The sequence below is a fragment of the Dryobates pubescens genome, chromosome 7, assembly GCF_014839835.1.
Source record: "Dryobates pubescens isolate bDryPub1 chromosome 7, bDryPub1.pri, whole genome shotgun sequence".
Lineage (NCBI taxonomy): Eukaryota > Metazoa > Chordata > Aves > Piciformes > Picidae > Dryobates > Dryobates pubescens.
The window spans coordinates 15,296,209-15,316,002 of record NC_071618.1 but is presented as its reverse complement, the minus strand read 5'-3'; the positions used below and the strand labels follow the sequence as shown (position 1 = coordinate 15,316,002).

The following is a 19,794-nucleotide window of genomic DNA, read 5'->3' as shown; positions in this document are numbered from 1 at the left end:
CTAACTCCAGCACTAGTAATGGAAAGCACCATAGTTAGGTGAAGCTTGGTAGAGATATTTTTAAATGAGTGGTTGTGGTGGTCAGTTGCAGAATACTGACTGATGCTCCACTGAAAATTCTGATCATCCCTTTTGCTGTTTGGATTCCTTACATTTCTGCCCCAGCATCTTATTTTCTTGATCTTTCAGAAATTTAATTTCTCTCTTCCAAGCCCATCAATACCATTATTCCAGTCCTTGGGAAATCCATGATACTATCTGAGTTCTTTTCCATCATGTCCTTTGCCTTTTGCTTTCATACACTGATCACCTGTGTTACAGATCACTGCTGTTACCAGTCGCTGTATCTTTGCCTGATCTTTCCCTGCTGTCGTCACACCGAGGCTGAGGGAAGAATCATTTGCCTTCTCATTTGTAAACTCTGCCCTTATCTCAAGGCACTCTTGGTGTAGTCAGAAGTCTAGAGAGAAGGTGTTGTCATGGCATCACGCAGAACTGGTTTAGTAACCAGTATTGGTCTAATTTTCAGCCCGTTTTTCCAGCTGGTAAATACTTTCTCTGGGTGGTTAATGATATATTTAACTAGAAATGATGGGCTGCCCTCTTGGCTTTTTAGAATTTTTTAAAAATCCTAAAAAATCCAGCCTATTTCTGTGTTTTCATGTGGACAAATGTGCCACTGGGTGAGAATGTTACTTCTTTAATTTTGATGCTCTTGCTTAGTCTCTGGGGACTGCATGTCTGAGAGCTTCACTTGCACTGCCTGCCCTGCTTGGAACTCTTCTCCTGTTGCTGCTGAGTCATTTCCTTTGCTTCAGTCTATCTTTCAGACTTGTTTTTCTGTGCAGTCTATAACTGACATCCTGTTACACTTAGTATGCTATATGAAAATAAAATGTATTGTTCTGTGGAAGGAGAACAATTGTTGGATCCTCATGTTTTTTCCACTTTTGCTACTTCTGGAATACATCTTTTTTTAAACATTAAACTCAATTTTCACAGAGATAAATCTCTGACTTCTCCTGTCGTCATGATAAGTACATAGCCAATACAATACTGTAATGTGGTAGTTCAGGCAACAACTTTGTAAAGTTAAAATTGTAAATCACTGTTCTTGTCTTCTAGCTTTTAACCTCTGGTTCCTACATCTGGATTTTAGCCTTAAGTGGATTGGTAAGTCTTACTGCTCTAAAAATCCTTTGTTGGTTAAACATTGGTATACAATCACTTTATTTTATCTGGGCTCAAAAAGAACAAAAAATACTGACTAGTGTTTGTGATGGCAAGTAGGAAGTTTTCATCTTCAGCTTCTAAAGGAGTACACCATAGGTTTGCTGGTGATAAACTGACAGAAAACCAAGGAGCTGGCTAATACTTGCAGGTCTCTTCCAGCCTGGTTGATTTCTGTGATTCTCTGCTCCCCTGAAATGATAGAAGTGTTTACCTGTTCGCTTGTTATTTTTAAGTTTTCAGCAAGCTTCAGCTTTTATTCAAAAAAAGCAGCTTTTAAGCTCTTTGCTGTCAGAATTTTTCATGTTTTGCCATTCTCCTAGGACATCTGTAATATAGCTGTTTCTTACTATGGTAGTAACAGTAAAGGTGCAAAATCACTTCTTCACACAAGCCAGATAAACTCAATGTGGTCTGTGTCTTTCCTTTCAATTGTGTTCTTAATACTAAGGCACTTGGTGCTAAAACAGATTGTGCTAATTGTTCCAGACTGCTAGATACTGCTAAGCGTATTTTGAAACTTTGCAAACGTACAAATCAGGAGCTCAGACTGATTTCTTGACCTAAAACAAAAGTTTGTCTACTTCTCAGACACTGAAAGTGTCACTTCTTTGAAAGAAGTTTGTTACTATGTTCATTCAATCTTTAGAAGAGCTTGAATAGTACCCTTGCTACTTACAACCTGCTAATTGGAATTTGCAGCGCGCTCAGGCTGAAGTGCCTGTAGACCCTTCACATATTGTCACTATACCTCAGTAGTTTCACCTCTAACCATTGGCACTGACTATTCCAAAATATTCTGTGAGCTCACAGGATAGCTTACAAGAGTGATGGAGCAGTAAATAGTGAAATCTGCTCAGCAATTTGATCTGACTATAAATACCAATGAAAATAGGGCAACTAACAAACCAGAATTACACTCTTCTGGAGGTCAGCCCAAGCTTCTGTGCCTGCCTGAAGATCTGTGACTTCCTCCAAATGCACTACCCTTCCTGTTACTCTTCTGGCTCTTTAAATAGCCTTTCCTTTTGAACAGGTGTTCATTAGAGAGGGAAGGAAAGGAAAGGCATTTTAACTCCCTCTTTCCTGGTGGCAGGAACTGTATGTATACTTGGTTATTCAGACTTATAAAGAAAGGCTCCAGTATTTTTTTTCCTAATACATTGTGCAGTTCTTATTTTAATTCCCTTTTAATGTACAGGTTAGTCAGGAGTGTAATGTACCTTTCTTAGGTTTCTTTTTTACAAATTGGTTGGCAGTATGTTTTACATGTGTGCAAGTCCATAGGAATAAATTTCTCTGTGTCACTGGAAAGCTTGAAAAGAAAAATGTTAAGTTTTCCTGTCAGCATGGATTAAGTCATCATCAGTGATGATATGTTTTCACTCTCCATTTTTTTCCTTCAGCAAGTGAAGAGCTGCACTACCATTTTGTAATATGTGCTACAATTTGGAGAGAAATTTGCTATGAATTTCAGCCATTTTTTGCACAGCATATCTGTCACAGTTCTGTAAAAAAGAAGTCTCTTTTTCTCCTCCATTAAAAATTATAATTTGGTGTCTTTTGAGAAAACCTGATTGAGGAGTAAAATTTCACAGGGTATTAAATAATTTCAAGAGGAATGGGAAAAGCTGTAAAGGCACCTTTTAGCACTACAGGTGGAGGTACTTGGTAATATATTTATATGTACTATTACAGAAATATGTAGGTTGTCAATTCAATGCTAAGTCATTCCAACAACCTATGTATTTTTGTAATTGACATTTTCTACCATAGTATACCCTTGCTGAATCAAGTTTTTGTGTATTCATACTAAAAGGCTGAGTAAATGCATGAATACTGTCAGCTAGGTGTGATACTTAGTCATTAATTCATTGCCTGTTAAGACACTTAACTGTCTGTGAAGTGACAATGTATTTTTAGCTCTGAGGATCACTTAGACACTCACATGACTGGACGTGGTGCTGTTCTGCAATGTAGCTTTTATTGCACTTCTGCTTATGAGGATTATTAAAATGGACAGTGCCAACATGATTTCTGAATTGTTGTCAATTTTGTACTTTCTCTTCACTGTATTCCCAGTTTAGGTTTATTTGAAGTCTCACAATTTCTATTTTAGCATGTCATTAACTTTCTTAGACTAAACAGGATCTAACTTTCCAGGTACAAAATATTGCACTGAAGTTTGATTTCTGTGGTCACACCTGCTGATGCTGTTAGACTTCTCTGTGAATTCCAGGCATGGCGTAGAGCAGCTGGGAACTGAACCAGCCTGAGCTCTTGTTTTCAGTGGTTTTGAGTGATGCCATTACAGAAACATGTTTCTATGTGTATATGATGTATGCAGACAGGCAGTGATGTAGCGTGCGTGGTGGCAGGGAATTTTAGACAGTTAGTAGTTGGACACTGGATTGTTCTCAATGATGAAGATTACATCATGTGTTTTGTCATTGGAATACAGAAGGTCTACTGCATCTGTCTTTGCTGTAAGATGTATCATCCTACATCTCCTAATTTTGAATCAACATAGGAATACACTCTTCAAGGCAGCTTCTTTACTCCAAGATGAAACTGGAGAAACTTCTTGATTATTTTTTTTGTTATGTCAGTCTGTGCCTGGTAATTTCAGTTACTAATATGTTGTGTAAAACATGCTGTGTAAATACATGATAATTATTTATAAGGAAGGACAAATTTAAGAAGTGGATTGTGAGTAAATTCACAAAATTGATGTGATCAGTAAACTGTAATGTTGTTGTTCTTATAATGTGAGACCTATATGGTTTCATGTGATTTGTTTTACCAGGAGTATGCCATACTTGGTACATACAGGGGTGGAGGGGTTGCCCTGTACATCAGGGAGGCTCTAGATGTCATGGAACTAGAGATCAAGGATGATCAGGTTGAGTGCCTGTGGGTGACAATTAGAAGGATGACCAGCAAGGCAGACATCCTGGTTAGAGTCTGTTATAGACCACCCAACCAGGATGAAGAAGGTGATGAATTATTCTATAGGCAGGTAAGAGGCTGTCTCAGGATCACCAGACCTTGTTCTTGTGGGCGATTTTAACCTGCCTGATATCTGCTGGGAACTCAACACAGCAGAAAGGAGGCAGTCTAGAAGGTTCTTAGAGTGTATGGGGGATAGCTTCTTATCCCAGCTGCTGTGTGAGCCTACCAGGGGTAAGGCTTTGCTTGGCCTTTTTACCAATAGGGAAGGGCTGGTGGGAGATGTGGTGGTTGGAGGCTGTCTGGGGTCCAGTGACCATGAGATAACTGAGTTTGCAATATGCAGTCAAGCTAAGAGGGGCAGCAACAAAACCTCCACTCTGGACTTCCAGAGGGCAAACTTCAGGTTACTCAGAAGGTACCTGAGGAAACAGCGCTTAAAAACAAAGGGGTCCAGGAGGGCTGCACCTACTTCAAGAAAGAATTCTTGAAGGCACAGGAACAGGTTGTGCCAATGTGCTGGAGGATGAGTCGCAGACGGCCAGCCTGGATGGGCAATGAACTTCTGAGTGAATTAAAGGGGAAAAAAGAGGGTGTATCATCTTTGGAAGGAAGGTGAGGTAGCCCAAGGAATGTTTAAGGATGTTGCTAGGTCATGCAGGAAAAAAATTAGAGGCAAAAGCCCATTTAGAGCTTAGACTGGCCTCTGCTGTGAAGGACAACAAAAAATCCTTCTATAAATATATTGAAAGCCAGGTGTGGGTTGGTCTCTTCTTCCAGGCAACCAGCACCAGACCAAGAGGACACAGTCTCCAGCTGCGCTAGGGGAGGTTTAGGCTGGATGTTAGGAAGAAGTTCTTCATAGAAAGAGTGATTGGCCATTGGAATGGGCTGCCCAGGGAGGTGGTGGAGTCACCATTGCTGGAGGTGTTTAGGAAGAGACTGGATGAGGCATTTGGTGCCATGGTTTAGTTGATTAGGAAGTGTTGGATGATAGGTTGGACTCAATGATCTCAAAGGTCTTTTCCAACCTGGTCTATTCTATTCTACATTCCATATTCATTTCTCATGATTGGGGGAGAGTGAGTGGTTATGTCATAAAATTAGGAAACTTCTTATTAGGGATTTATCATGAAAGTCATACAACCTATTTCCATTTGACTTTAAGCCAGAAACTCTTTCGCTGGGTGTTTACAGAACTGTTTCCATATAATACATATCACTCAGTTTAGTGAAGGCCAGAAACGGTTCACCTGATATTTTTTTCTCTACAACAGGCAAAATGGTATCCACTTGAGTGTTTCATTGGATACAAACATATCGATGAATATTCTCTCAGTTTTACTTTTTGCCCTTTAAAATCTCTTGCATTCTCATCTTAAGATTTCTTATTGCTGTGCTCTTGCAGGAATGAGATTGGAGGGGCACATTAGAGCTCACTCAATCACAGCTACAGCATACCTGCTTCAAGAAGTAAGCTCAAGCTATAACCACCAGATGAGATATGCCTGCTGGGACATACAGTTCCCTCTACTCATTAGTGTAATGTTTTCATCATACAGATTACGCTAAAGTTTCTGCTAACCATGTATCTAGGGCTATATTTCATAGAGCAAAGGTCTCTTTAAGGCCCTTTCTCTGATTTTAGTGTTGTAGGCTCTTTCCTTTTAACTAGTATCATTTGTTTATTTGTTTGCAAGGTGACCTGTACTGCATAAATGTAAAAATTTGGAATACCCAGAGTCTTCTGTGAACTGCCTTGAATTTGTATAGAGTTCAGTTCAAACCATAGGAAAACAAAATTGTCTTCACCTTTAAAAGGCTAAAGTTTCTAAACCCCTGTTTACTTTGAAGATTTGTCTAAGCTAAATGCAATAGCCTTCTCCATTGTTTCTGTGCTACAATGTGAATTACTCTTCTCAGGTTTTATGGAAAGTCACACTTTTAATACTTATGATATCAGAAGGCTGTAGAAAATCTCTAATTTAGAGCATGTCATTTAAAGGCCTAAGGTTAAAATAGAAAGTTCAAACAGTGCTGACTGCTTGGTTTTAATTTCAATTCTGATTTTTGAGTGCTTTAGTTCTTACTCACAATTTTGATATTACTAACTTCATTTTGCGTAGACTACAGATACCTAGTGTTAAATGCTTCCAAGCCTACTTTGCATTGTTTTGAGTTCTGCTTGTTAAGAACTTTCTGTTTGCTATTTGTTCAGCTGAGGTGTGATTTCTACAGTGAATTCCTGACTTCAGGAATGGCATTTATGGGGTAAGATGTAATTGGGCTGTGGAGCCAAATATTGAAATGAGACTCTGAATTTTTCTGTTGTTGCTGTTCTTATCTTGAAAATAGTATTTGGTTAGTATCTGACCAGACATAAGAATCATTGATTTTCTTTTTGTTCTTCCTCTTTCAGATCTTTCTTAAGTGCTTTTGAACGATTTTTTGTAAATTCTTTTTGCTATTTTAAAAAATGTTTTGAAGGGAAAGCAGAAGCTTTTCTTATTACCCCACAGTGCAGTATCAACAAGTATCATCCTTTCTACATATTTAAAGTTAGTATTAAATATGCACTGATGCATAAATATGCACAGTTGTCCTGCCACGTGTCCTTCTTCCTCCAGTTAGTCTGGACATTCTCAAGTCATCCATGTTTAGTTTTAGGTAGATCTCTACTCAGTGTCAAAGTATAGTGTTCCTTGAATGATTTAAAGACAAACTTGCTGGTGACATTTTGGAACTTGTGTTGTGATTTCTGGATATTTGACCTCTAGCAGAGACCCAAGAGAACTTATCCTTAGGTCACAAGTACTAACAAAGAATGGATGTACTGTGCTGAAATAGCAGTACAGTCATGCTTGCACATACACCAAGAATGATTGAGATCTAGGAGTGATTGCATCTGACCAATGAAGATAGATTTGATGGAATCTGAATTTTAAAAAAATCATAGTACCTGGGAAATGTACAAGTTAAGTCAACTGGGAAGGAAATTGAAGAGAATTGGTTTGCTGTTAGTACAGTCTTATTTTTCTGTTAATCTAATTATTACAAAAGTCTGTTTATACTCTTAGTCACTATTTCCAGAAAGAAATTCCAAGCAAAATAATCTGTTGTGTTACAGTTCATTGCAGATTATAACTGCAAGTTGAAAATACATGTGTAGTGGTTTTATTTGTTGGGTGGTTTTCATACCTTCTCTCTTGGTTTTAATAAATGTGTTTCTGTAATCAAGGTAAGCACAGAATCTTGCCACAAACTTGAACCCTTGATTTGATTCTAGTTTTATAGAATTCAGAACATGCTAAGGGTAAAGCAGATGAGTACTCCAGGTGAGGCCCCACCTGGAATACTGAGTCCAGTTCTGGAGCCCCTATTACAAGAAAGATATGGATGTGCTGGAACATATCCAAAGAAGGCCCATGAGGATGATCAGAGCACCTCTTATATGGAGACAGACTGAGAGAGTTGGGGTGGTTCAGTCTGGAGAGGAGAAGGCTTCAAGGAGACCTTATTGTAGCCTTCCAATATTTTAAGGGAGCCTACAGGAAAGCTGATGAGGGACTTTTTAGGATGTCAGGTAGTGATAGGACTAAGGGGAATGGAGCAAAACTAGAAATGAGTAGATTCAGATTGGATGTCAGAAAGAAGTTCTTGACCATGAGGGTGGTGAGACACTGGACAGGTTGCCCAGGGAGGTGGTAGAAACTCCATCCTTGGAAGTCTTTAAGGCCGGGTGTGGTGGGTTGAAGTTTCCCCCCAGCATTAACTTTCAGCCAGACCAACTCAATTAGAAGCAAATGAAGCTGTATTTACAAGCAAAAAACTACCCTCTACAATGGAATGCAATGAATACGTACAAAATATACAGTATTTACAATATTAGAGAGATATTCACTATTAGCAAACAACATGGAAACCCCCCAGTCAAAAGACCAGAGAAGTCTGTTCCACTGCCGCCACCAAACCCCCTGTCCCAAGAGAGAGAGGAGTTGAGAAACAATGGGCTAGACTTATCCCACAGTCAGCCAGAAGCACGTTATCTTCTCCCCAGGGAAGTAAAACAGCCAAGATCAGAAGAGAAGAGAAAAGGAATGGGAATGGAAATTAAATGTGAAGAATTGTTATGATACAGCTTCTCTTATCCCAGACATTTATCCAATGAATTTGTTTAGAACAATCTTTTGTTTTCCTTTTTACACCCAATAGTGATTTATTTATAGTTTTCTACTTTTCTGCTCAAAATCTGCAGCTACATTTTAAAGGTGTAGCCTAAAACTACCACACCAGGCTGGGTGGGACTCTGAGCAACCTGATCTGGTGTGAGGTGTCCCTACCCATGGCAGGGGGGGTGGAATTGGATGATTCTTGAGGTCCCTTCCAATCCTAACGATTCTATGAGATAAAATATGCATTAAAATGTCACTTCACCTTAAGAATACCTCAATTTGCTTTCAAATTATTGATGTCTGAAAATGGCAAAATTTTGAATACATACAGTGAATATACCTAAATTATTCAGAACAAAATGAGTATTTGCTGTTAAGTTCTGACCATTAAGCAAAACCATTTTCAACATTGTTTTCTTAAACCAATCTGCCTAGTGTTTTTTCCTCTTGATTTTCTTTTTTAGTTTTCATCAAATACAGTGATTTAGAATATCTCAGTTAATAGCAGAGCATATGTGTCTTTGTCATGTAAAATACTGGAGACCTTCCATGTTTGGTTTACCCAATGTAAAAGAGAAACTACAGCTTCTTCCTTCTAAATAGTGTGCAGCTTCAGAGGAACATGAAGGAAGAGGAAGTTGGTCTTTATATAGGGGCAAGAAGAGGTTAGAAAAACTTCATGTGAAGGACTAATAGTAAGCTGTGATGTTAATAAACTTTAAAAGCATCAGCACACTTATTTTTTTCTGCAGCATGCCAGACAATTTCCAGCATACTCTATTTCCTCTGCTTAGCATTGTGCCTCATACAATATGGTGGATGAAATTGTAGGTTATGATGGTGAGACTGGCAGAAAACATCTAAGATGTGTTTTACATTCCCAACCAAAAATTCTCCATTCTCACATTGTGAACTTAGCTGCAATGTCTTTCTGTGGTGACTTTTTAGAGCCTAAAATACTCTGGGTGCTTATCTGTTTGGGAGAAGTAGCCCTTTAATCTTGTGCGCAGTGCTGAAGTTGGGATATAATGAGAGCATCTTCATCGTATAAACAGAGTTGTTTACTTACTTTCTTTAACACTGGAAATTCTCTGCATGTCTGTAACAAAAATTATATGAAAAGTTATTTGCTATTTTGTCAAAGCTTGGGTTTTTTTTTCAATGATATATATCAAGTTCTGCATGTGAACCACCTAAAAAGGAAGTTCTTTGGAAATACTTGACATTAAGATGAGTGTATGACACTAAACCAGACTGAATCACAGGACTTATTTTAACGACACTCTGGGGTTATTGGAAATATGCAAATAGATCTCTCTTCCTCACTAGATGGAACTTCTTGAAAATTAGTTTAAACCAAGCACACAGCATTTAAAGTCTCTTATACTTCTATCTAATACCTTTATAATGAGAAAATAATTCAAGGGAGAGAGGACAGGGAGTTGTTATTGAAATCGTAACAGATGTGCAGGTAACAAGGTGGATTGCCAGTGTACACTTGGTGCTCTTCACCACTGAGTCCGTCCTTCCATCTGTTCATACTTGTGAAGAATTGTAGTCTCACAGCATTGCTCTGAACAATTACTGGTCCACAGTTAAATTTCTTGATAACTGTATGTAGAAGATATACTTCTCTTCTGGTAGTCCTACACATTTTTGTCATAGGCCTTCAATAAGTGCTTTTCTGTTAGATTTTAGTGTGAATTGTATAATGTCAGACTTCCGGCCTTCCTTTTGTGTGAGTGCTGAAGTCCACGCTTAGGTTATGGAGTGAGTTCCTGAGTAAGTCAGGACAAGGAGGGGCAATGACACTAGACTGCTGTTGGGGAGCAAACAGAAGAGAGAGTTGCCCACTGCAACTGGCACATTGGCTGTAGAGTAGGCATGCTACTCCAGGGAGCTCAGTAAAGCTGGGAGGGCAGGCAGGAGCTGTGTGTATGAGTCTCACACAGTGCTAAGTGCCATGCTCTGTTTTGGCAATGCCCATAAACTTTTAGCTGTATAAAGACTTTTCTTCTAATCAAATGCTCTGGAATGACTTGCTCTCTACAACAGCGTGAAAGGAGGTGGGCATCAGTTTCTCTTCCCAAGAGGAAACAACATCAAGTTGTACCAGGGGAGGTTTAGATTGTATATTAGGAAAAGTGTCTTCACTAAGAGGGTTGTCAAGCATTGGAATGGGCTGTCCGGGAGAAAGGCATTTTAAATACCCTGAAGTTATTTAAAAGACATATAGATGTGGCACTTAGGGATGTGGTGTAGCGGTGAAATGTATTAATAGTTGGACTCAATGATCTTAAAAGTCTTTTCCAACCTAAATGAATCTATGACTAGCCATCTCCACTTAGAAAAATACGAGAACATTGTTACTGATGTAACTTCTAGCTGGTGCTTGCAGTCCATTTTTCCTTCTGAAACAAGTCCCAAAGTACTGACACAGAGGACGTGCTGCTTCTATCTTTTTGCTGTATTTTCTATATCTTGAGAGAATGATTCTGCTTGTGGTTAATGTGTTCAGGCATGTGCCAAGATTTGTCACACATTCAGGGAGACGCAGATTTTCCTATCACTGCGTGCTTTTTGTTCTTGTGACTTCTTGAACTTGTTCAAGATTCAGGGTGCTCTGAAAGCATTAGACCTTAATGGAAGACTCTAGGTGATAAGAGAGAGGTCGGTGTCTGGGAGAGGTATTTGGAACAAGCAAGCGAATGGTGGTGTGATGTTTGACAAAGCATTTTCAACAGGAGCACTTTCCCTGCCTGGTTATGCCTGTGCAACCAGAAATGAAGAATCCCTGAGACCAAAGAGGAGGCCTGCCTCTGTAGCCTAATGATATGAGGTGGGAAGAAGGACAATAATTTGTAGGTTCTGATATTGCTTGTGCATTTTGTGTCTAACAAATCATCAGATTAAATGCACATGTAATATTTGCAACCTGGTTCAGTTGCAATTCATGCTCTCCCAAAAAAGACCTTCCTGATATCCTTGCAGTTTGGGTTTTCTTGAGTGAGGAGCCTGTCTACATGACCCTTTTAGGACCAGGTGATTAGCTACTGAGGGACCTTCTTGCTAGGTACATTTTTCAAGTACTACATGCCAAAAGAGGATGAATTGCAAAACAATACAGATTTTTCTTCACTTGCTCTTTTTTATAGTTTTTCTCTGTTTCCAGTTGACATCTGCAAGTTTTGATTGTGGGCATACAGTCATCTGGAACAGTTTCACTAGAGCTGAGGAAAGAATTTCTGGGGTCATGAAGAAGCTTCTGTTCTGCTCTGCATCTCCTGAAGTTCAGTCAAGAACTTCTTTGAATACTGAATTTTTTTATTACTGGCTGACTTCACTATGATTCTAGAGATTATGGCCTTCCTCTTAGCCCATTTGCTTCCATCCTCTTAGTACATAAAGACTGAAAGGGATAAAGGTAGTTTAAAATTGTTCTTTCTCATAGTTTTTAATAAACTGATTTTTGGACCTTTTTTTTTTTCCTGGAAGATGGATGAGGTCCTCTTGGAATAAGTCTGTGCATACTCTTAGTTTTAACTTCAGACAATTTTGTTTTTCCTAGAAGGAGAGACTTGGTTGGTAGGAGCAGAAGCCTTGAGGGGGGTTGTTTTTCTTAATGGTGTTTCTGTTGCTTCAGCATCCTCAGGGGAAGCCATAGCCATCTCAAATCAGCTTGCAGCATACCCTGACCTGCAATTAAAATTTTGTTTGAATGCTGACCTACTTGGGAAGGGGTTGCTTGGCTTGAGCTCAAATTCTGAAAGAAACAAAAAACCTCAGGCAGCTTTCTGAGTCACAGACACAGTACACAGATTTAAAAAGTAATCGTCTGTGGTTGTGGGGAAGTTGGAGGTAAAGAAATCCCCTCTTTTTTCTCTGATTCTTGACTGAGAGCTCCTGGTAAATTTGATAAAAAGTGCTTTAAAAAACCAGACCAACTGCTGACTGCAGCAAAATGCAAAGTAAATTTGGAGTATTTTCATTTGTTTTGATTTTTTTTTATTCTGGTTCTAGGTTTCTGGGATCTTCTACAATAGCAGTATATTAAAAATTCATCGAATCCTTTGTGTACCCAGCTGGGTAGCAAAGATATTTTCTTGGACTCTCGAACCAATCTTCTCATCTGCGGAACCAACGAACGAAGCTCGAGTGGGAATGGGAGCAACAGTTGACATCCAGAGGCAGCAGAGAATGGAGTTACTGGATCGGCAGATCATGATGTCTCAGGTTGCCCAAATGCGACGGCAAAGGCAGCAGCAGGTATTGATACACGTCCCATAAGGGTTGTATTAAGTTATGGAAAACAAAGACACTTTTGCTTCATCTGTCTTTTGTGTTTCTTGTTTCTCAAAAAATACGTATTTCTTTAATCTTCATCAGTCTTTGTTTGCTAATAGCCATTTAAGAATTTTTTGTGGCTTTATATGTTAAAACTGCCTCACAAGGTGTAAGCAGAATGTGAGATGACACTGTTACGGTATCAGTTCTTCAGGCATTTATTCACCAAAAATGAAGCTGAAACTTAAAGAGATTGCCTCTTGGTGGTCTTTAAGTAAGAACAACTGTGGAAAGTTAGGAAGTGAAAATGGTCCCGACTCTTCTGAGTATATATCGTTAGCATCCTTTTCAGAGAGGCTGGAAATTGTCTATGTAACTCCTTTGATTGCAGATGTACTTTGAGTAAGGTTTGCTTCTTCTAAGAATGTGCTGAAATTAAATTCTTGTAACTTTTCTTGTAGAGGTCAACCACAGAGACTTTCTGTCTGCTGTGTTTAATGCTTATGTTTTATTTCCTTATTGAATAGAATAACAGAGCCTTTCTGTTCTCTCTTAGTCAAACTAGCAAATGCAGATACTCACATACTTTGTGTTGTAGAGTAGTACAACAAGGCAGATGGTGTCTCAATCCATTTTTTCTTGTGCCTTAGATACACAGGTTACTACTCTATCAAACCTAGCAGACAACACAGGCTTTGCATTCTGTGTGAACTTACATTGCCCATAATTTAATTAGAGCCTAGCAATTTGTGGTGTTACTCAGTGTCCTTTGCCTGAAACACAGCTCTGTACTGATATACAAGTCCTCATTGTATCTGAGGTAATGTAATGCAAGTAGGTACACCTGTGTCACCCTTATTGTGTTGCCAGAATTAGCGATGGAATGGCATAAAGCTTTGGCCAACAACTGGAGTATGAATCTTTGTTTTCGGTTCCTAATAACATCATTCTGGTTTCCTTGATTTCTTAATATTTTAACCTGATTAAATTGTTCCTCATGTGGAAAAAATCTAATCTACTTTTCTCTAGTCCTGTTACAACGTTAATCAGTTTCAGTGTAAGAACTGAAGCAGGAATTACTCAGTTCTTGAACATTGCCATTGTAATAGAAAATGAATCGAAAGTGTCTGTTGGACCACAGGCTACTGGGAAGAGTGCAGCCAAGTTTCTTCATACAGGAAGAAGAAGCCATTTCCAGTTATGAAGGACAATCTTTATAACATATCTTTAATTGCAAAAGGTGGTAAATAAATTCAGAATGGTGAATGATAAAAGAAGAGTTGATAATATTTTCATCACATGTTCCTTTCTTAGGCTATGAACAGTGAGAGTGGAAAAATATCTCTTCATGTTTGACTTGAAATAAAGTCCTTTAAAAAGGTGGAGAGGTGTAAGGGAAATACATGAACATTGTTTGAACTTCATTAAGATTCTCTCCTTTACAAGTTGCTGAAACAGTTTCAAGTTACCTTTGTGTTTAGCCTTTAACTTGAGTGCAGTATTTAGTTAACTGATAGTGGTAGTCTGTGAAACCAGTCATCAGAAGGCAATGAGAAAGCTTTTGACCAGCCTTTTTTTTTAAAATGACTCAGAGAATTTATTGGTCATCAACTGAATCATAAAGAACATCATTCACTAATGTTGAGAGGTAATGGTAAAGGTGAAAAGCAGGCTAATTTGAAGCTCAGAATAATATTTCTAACACTAGAAACTGTTTTCTGGACTGCTGTACTTGGGCAATTCTTTTACCTTTAGAGGCTTGGAAAGGTGTCATTTGAGGATAGTGGAGCTGAACAGACCATGTTACAGATAGAATTTAGATGATAATTTTACCTGTGGGAGTGAAGCTGATAAAGAATGCAGATCAGTCTCTTAGGGAGGTTTGGGTTTTGTTGTTTTTTTTGGTGCAACTGAAAATAATCAAAAGCTGTGAAGTATATATCTGTCATCAAATATGGCTTCAAATTATATTCTAGCAGAATATTGTGCAGATTTCTGGAGTCCCAATATGCTGTCAGTAGTTAATGTGCCATAGGTGAGATAAATTAACATTTTCTATCCTTCTTTCCATTTTGTTTGATGAGGTAAGCAAACTAACTTTCCTGAGTACGCTGTAGTGCAACGATTTTGTTTAGCTGCCCCTTGAGAAGGCGCTCTGCCCATTCCTCCTGCTTCTTTACTCTTCCATTCATACGTTTGAGAAGAGACAATGGAATTTCTCTGTATATTGGTAGGACTGGATTTGGCCGCACCCAAAGAGTGGCTGTCAATGGGTCCATGTCCCCGTGGAGGCCAGTGACAAGCAGAGTCCCTCAGGGATCAGTCCTGGGACCAGGCTTGTTCAACATATTTGTTGGTGCCATGGACAGTGGCATTGAGTGCACCCTCAGCAAGTTTGCTGATGACACCAAGCTGTGTGGTGCAGGAGACACGCTGGAGGGAAGGGATGCCATCCAGAGGGACCTTGACAGCCTGGAGAGGTGGGCACAAGCCAACTCATGAGCTTCAACAAGACCAAGTGCAGGGTCCTGCATCTGGGTCGATGCAATCCCAGGCACAAATACAGGCTGGACAGTAACTGGCTGGAAAGCAGCCCTGAGGAGACAGACTTGGGGGTGCTGGTGGATGAGAAGCTCAGCATGACATCTCAGTGTGCACTTGCAGCCCGGAAAGCCAATCAGATCCTGGGCTGCATCAAGAGAAGTGTGGCCAGCAGGTCAAGGGAGGTGATTCTCCCCCTCTACTCAGCTCTGGTGAGACCCCACCTGGAGTACTGCCTCCAGTTCTGGAGCCCCTATTACAAGAGGGATATGGATGTGCTGGAACGTGTCCAGAGAAGGGCCACAAGGATGATAAGAGGGCTGGAGCACCTCTCCTGTGAAGACAGGCTGAAAGAGTTGGGGCTGTTCAGTCTGGAGAAGAGAAGGCTCCGAGGTGACCTAATTGTGGCCTTCCAGTATCTGAAGGGGGCCTACAAGAAGGCTGGGGAGGGACTTCTCAGGATATCAGGCAGTGATAGGACTAGGGCGAATGGAATGAATGAAGCTGGAGGTGGGGAGATTCAGGCTGGAGGTGAGGAGAAAGTTCTTCCCCATGAGAGTGGTGAAGCCCTGGAATGGGTTGTCCAGGGAGGTGGTTGAGGCCCTGTCCCTGGAGGTGTTTAAGCCCAGGCTGGATGAGGCTCTGGCCAGCCTGATCTAGTGTGGGGTGTCCCTGCCCATGGCAGGGGCTTTGGAACTAGATGATCCTCGTGGTCTCTTCCAACCCTGACTGATTCTATGATACTATGATTTTTGAAGAACAGAAGAATATGATGGGTGGTTTTAACAGTGCTCCATTGTCTGTTCAGTGTGACAAACTGTTCTGGCTACAAGAAAGCCCCTTTCTTAAACAGATGCTTTTTGTAGTAATTTTATTCTTCAAGTCTGTGCCAGAAATTCTGAAGGATCTGAGCCTGGCAAGTTATGCAAGCCAACATAAAAAGAGTAAATGTTTTTTTTTTTTAAAAAAATAAAAATAGGGGAACAAACCTTTGTCACAAGTTGGGTTTATTGTACCTCCAAGACAGTGGGATGTAAATAATATTATCTTTTTTCTGCTTCTTACTGAACTCTTTTATCCAAAGCAGAATTCACTTTGCACAGAAAAGAAAAACACCACCACCAGAAACAATTCCAGAATTTCATGACTGGCATCTCTTTGGATTTTATCTTTTCCTGTCTTCCTTTAGCTGAAATATTCTGGTCTGGAGTACCCTGAAGCACATAGCTGTGCATGCGAGTGCTGTGTTGTCTGATACCCGTAACTTCGAGGAGCAGGTTGAGTTACGTGCTGTAACTTGAACATAAGCCACTAACTTCATTGCTTGATGTATCTCATCATGTTCAGTGGTACTGTGCCTGAATGTGTTGTTAGAAACTGAAAAAACTATGTTATGTTGCTAGTTTCTTCAGGGGAGTGTGGTTACATGGTGACTGATTTTTGCCTTGATTTCTAGTTGCTGTGGATACAGCCCTTAAACAGATGGTTGTGTGCACATGGGAAACTTCCTGTTCTTTTTTTCCTTCCACGGATAGTCCTGAGAAATTATGAATTAGTCACATATGGAGAATTACTGAGCACCACCTCCATGCACCTTTTGAGACAGTAGAATAAAATGTCTGCCATATGTATTCACTCCCTCAAAACATACCAGCTTACTGTTTTGTTAATGCTTTTAAAACTTTTGTTTCCTGGGTTTTTATTTCCTTCCCACTCTTTTGTCTGTCCTCCTTTCTAGTTTAAGTAATCTATCCTATCTTTTTCCCTCATTATCTGATCTTTTTCCCCTTCATACCACTTACACATTTTCAGTCTCCACTGTGACAATTTCATCATCTCATCATCTCTTCCTCTTCATCTCTCTTCATCATAGGCAGCCTGGTCTAGTTGAGGATGCCCCTGCTTACTGCAGTGGGGGTTGGACTAGAGGACTTTTGGAGGTCCCTTCCAGCCCAGACCGTGCTATGATTCTATGATCTCCACTTTTCCTCATGATTTATGTTTGTTCCTGCGTAAAATCTTTCGTCACTGTGGGTGAAGTTCTCTCCTGTTTTGTCTCACTACCACTAATCATTTGCTGATGCATCATGAAGTGCATAAAATTCTAGAGATGGATGCCTCTTGCCTTGGTCTCCTTAGACAAGATATAATTGAGATCTTTGGGCACCATTTTATGCTTTTGATACTGTACTATTGATGAACATTTTATACTTCCTCTCCTGAATTTTCTATTTCTTGATCTTTTTCATTTCCCAGCATCTTTCTGAAGTTTATCTTTCTGTAACCCAAATGAAAGCCATGGTGGGAAAAAGGAAGTGACTGCTGCATCTGTGCACCAGTGTGGTAGCAGGGAGTCAACTTCACTTTCACTTCCTATTGAGAAACTTGGCGGGAGGCTGGCAGTTCACCAAACTGCAAATAGATAAGGGAGGAGTCAGTGTGTAGGTATTATTGACCATGTATTATTGACAACAGTGTTGTCACTAAAGACAGATATGTGAAAGGTAATGGAAAGTTGCAGAAAAGGTAGTTACCACCTTCTGCTGGCAACTAAATAGCCATGTCTCTTTTGAGGGCTCATCCCAATGCCCATTAGGGAGGGGTGGTGTATGGATCTCAGTCCCTCTGCACTGAAAAAATGCTTTTTGTATCTACCAAGCATTTATTCCTTCATTCACCCTGAGCATGTTAAAGACACCATACTGCCTGCTTCTTGGCTTCACTTCAGTTTCTTGGCTCATAAAAGACCTCCAAGTTGCTCCAGCCTGTGTGATAAGTATACAGCCATACATTAAAATCCTCGTAACTTATATTCTGCCCTGTCCTCCAAGCTTATTTTGTCTTTTCTGTCCTGTTTTTCTGTTCTTACATTCCAGCTGTCATTACTTTTCAGTAAGGCCATACTCTCCCTTGATTTGTATCACACAGCCTCACTATACGAGATTTTACTGCTTGCGAAGACCAGACTTCTACAACAATGTGACTTCCTCTAATTGTTCATTCATTAGATGTCTTTCTCCTGAGATGCTGGAGATATGTCTTGTGGGTACACATGCTGAGTGTCTTTATTGTTACAAGGAGTCTCATATCCTGAGAAATACCCAGGTTTCACATTTTGTCAACTAAGGACTGTGAGGCTAGATTGCTGATTTGCCTCCTGGTTATTTCTAAGAGGTAAACTCCTGACCTTGGGAAAAATAGATTAGTAATAGATCAATAGATTAAAAGTCCTATTCTCACAGTCAGGACTTTGGATGGAAGCAGCTTGTTCATACTGTTCCATAGATGGCTGTATCATTACAAGAGGACACAGTCGCAAGCTGCGCCAGGGGAAGTTTAGGCTCGAAGTGAGGAGAAAGTTCTTCACAGAGGGAGTTGTTAGCTGTTGGAATGGGCTGCCCAGGGAGGTGGTGGAGTCACCGTCCCTGGAGGTGTTCAGAAAGGGATTGGACGTGGCACTTGAGCCATGGTTTAGTAGTCATGAGGTGCTGGGTGACAGGTTGGACCTGATGATCTTGAGGTCTTTTCCAACCTTATTGATTCAATGATTCTGTGATTGTCAGAAAGTGATCTGCCAGCCGTCTTTACCTGAATAAATGACTAACTGAAGTTCTCATCAAAGTGTTACACAGTCTTTTTCTCTAATTGGGTTTCCATTCTAACTAGTCTGTGCTAATTGAGGCTACTTTAGAAATTTGTGACATAATTGAATAGAAACAGCCTTAAGCAATCTTGCCATAAGCTTCAAAGACAACTATATGCAGGATACCATTAGGATACAAAAAGTTATTTGAGCTCAGACTCCTGTGTGTCGACAAGATTTGACATCATATTTTTTACAAACTCTGTTAACTAATTAGTGATTTGTGGGTTTATTTCAGCCTATGAATGAAGTGTGTTTGCTGCAGCAATAATTATTGTGGCTAAATTTAGACTGAGTATTCCTTCATTTTTGCCTTCCTCTGTGTGCTGATGTACATGTGTGGACATTCCACAAGCCTTTTTTGAAATCATGGATAGCTTCAATTTTTGTAGGTCCTTCAGACCTCAGTGAATCTTTGACTCATCCTTTGCTTTCTTGAACTCACCTGGCACTTTCAAATCTTGATTTTCTCTGTAATTTTTTTAATAATGTTTTCTTTGTGTTGAGAATAGGTGTGGTGGGTTGAAAAACTCCCTCCCAACATTAAATTTGCTAGACCAGCTCAGTTGGAAGCAAATGGAGCTGTATTTACAAGCCAAACTACAATCAACAATGAAATGCAATGAATATGTACAAACTATACAATATTTATAGGTATTTACAATTGATAAACAGCACGAGAACCCCCCTGGCCAAAGACCAGATGAGCTGCAACAGCTTCTCCCTCCCTTCCTCCTTCCCTGTCCCCCTGTACCCAAAGGGACAAGAGAGAAAAAAGAGAGAAGTTGTTGTTAATACCAGTCACAACAAAAGCAATGCGGTCAAGTTCAGTAAAGCCAGGAGAAGCATCAGCCAGAGTCAAAGAAGCAAAAAGAGAGAGACTGTTTTGTACAACTAGTTTGAGTCCATTATCTTTCCAATGGGATTGTTTAGAATGATCATTATTTTCCTTTTTACACCCAATAGTGATTTATT

General features: G+C 39.8%; 1 protein-coding gene across 1 annotated transcript in view; it reads left to right on the top strand.

The window, feature by feature from the left end:
- Positions 1-19,794, top strand: part of UBAC2 (UBA domain containing 2) — a 113,287-nt gene that overhangs the window by 77,764 nt on the left and 15,729 nt on the right. Inside the window, exons 6-7 of the mRNA XM_054162972.1 lie at positions 1,126-1,173; positions 12,372-12,617. Coding sequence (XP_054018947.1) covers positions 1,126-1,173; positions 12,372-12,617 — 294 coding nt within the window. The remainder of the gene's footprint in view (positions 1-1,125; positions 1,174-12,371; positions 12,618-19,794) is intronic.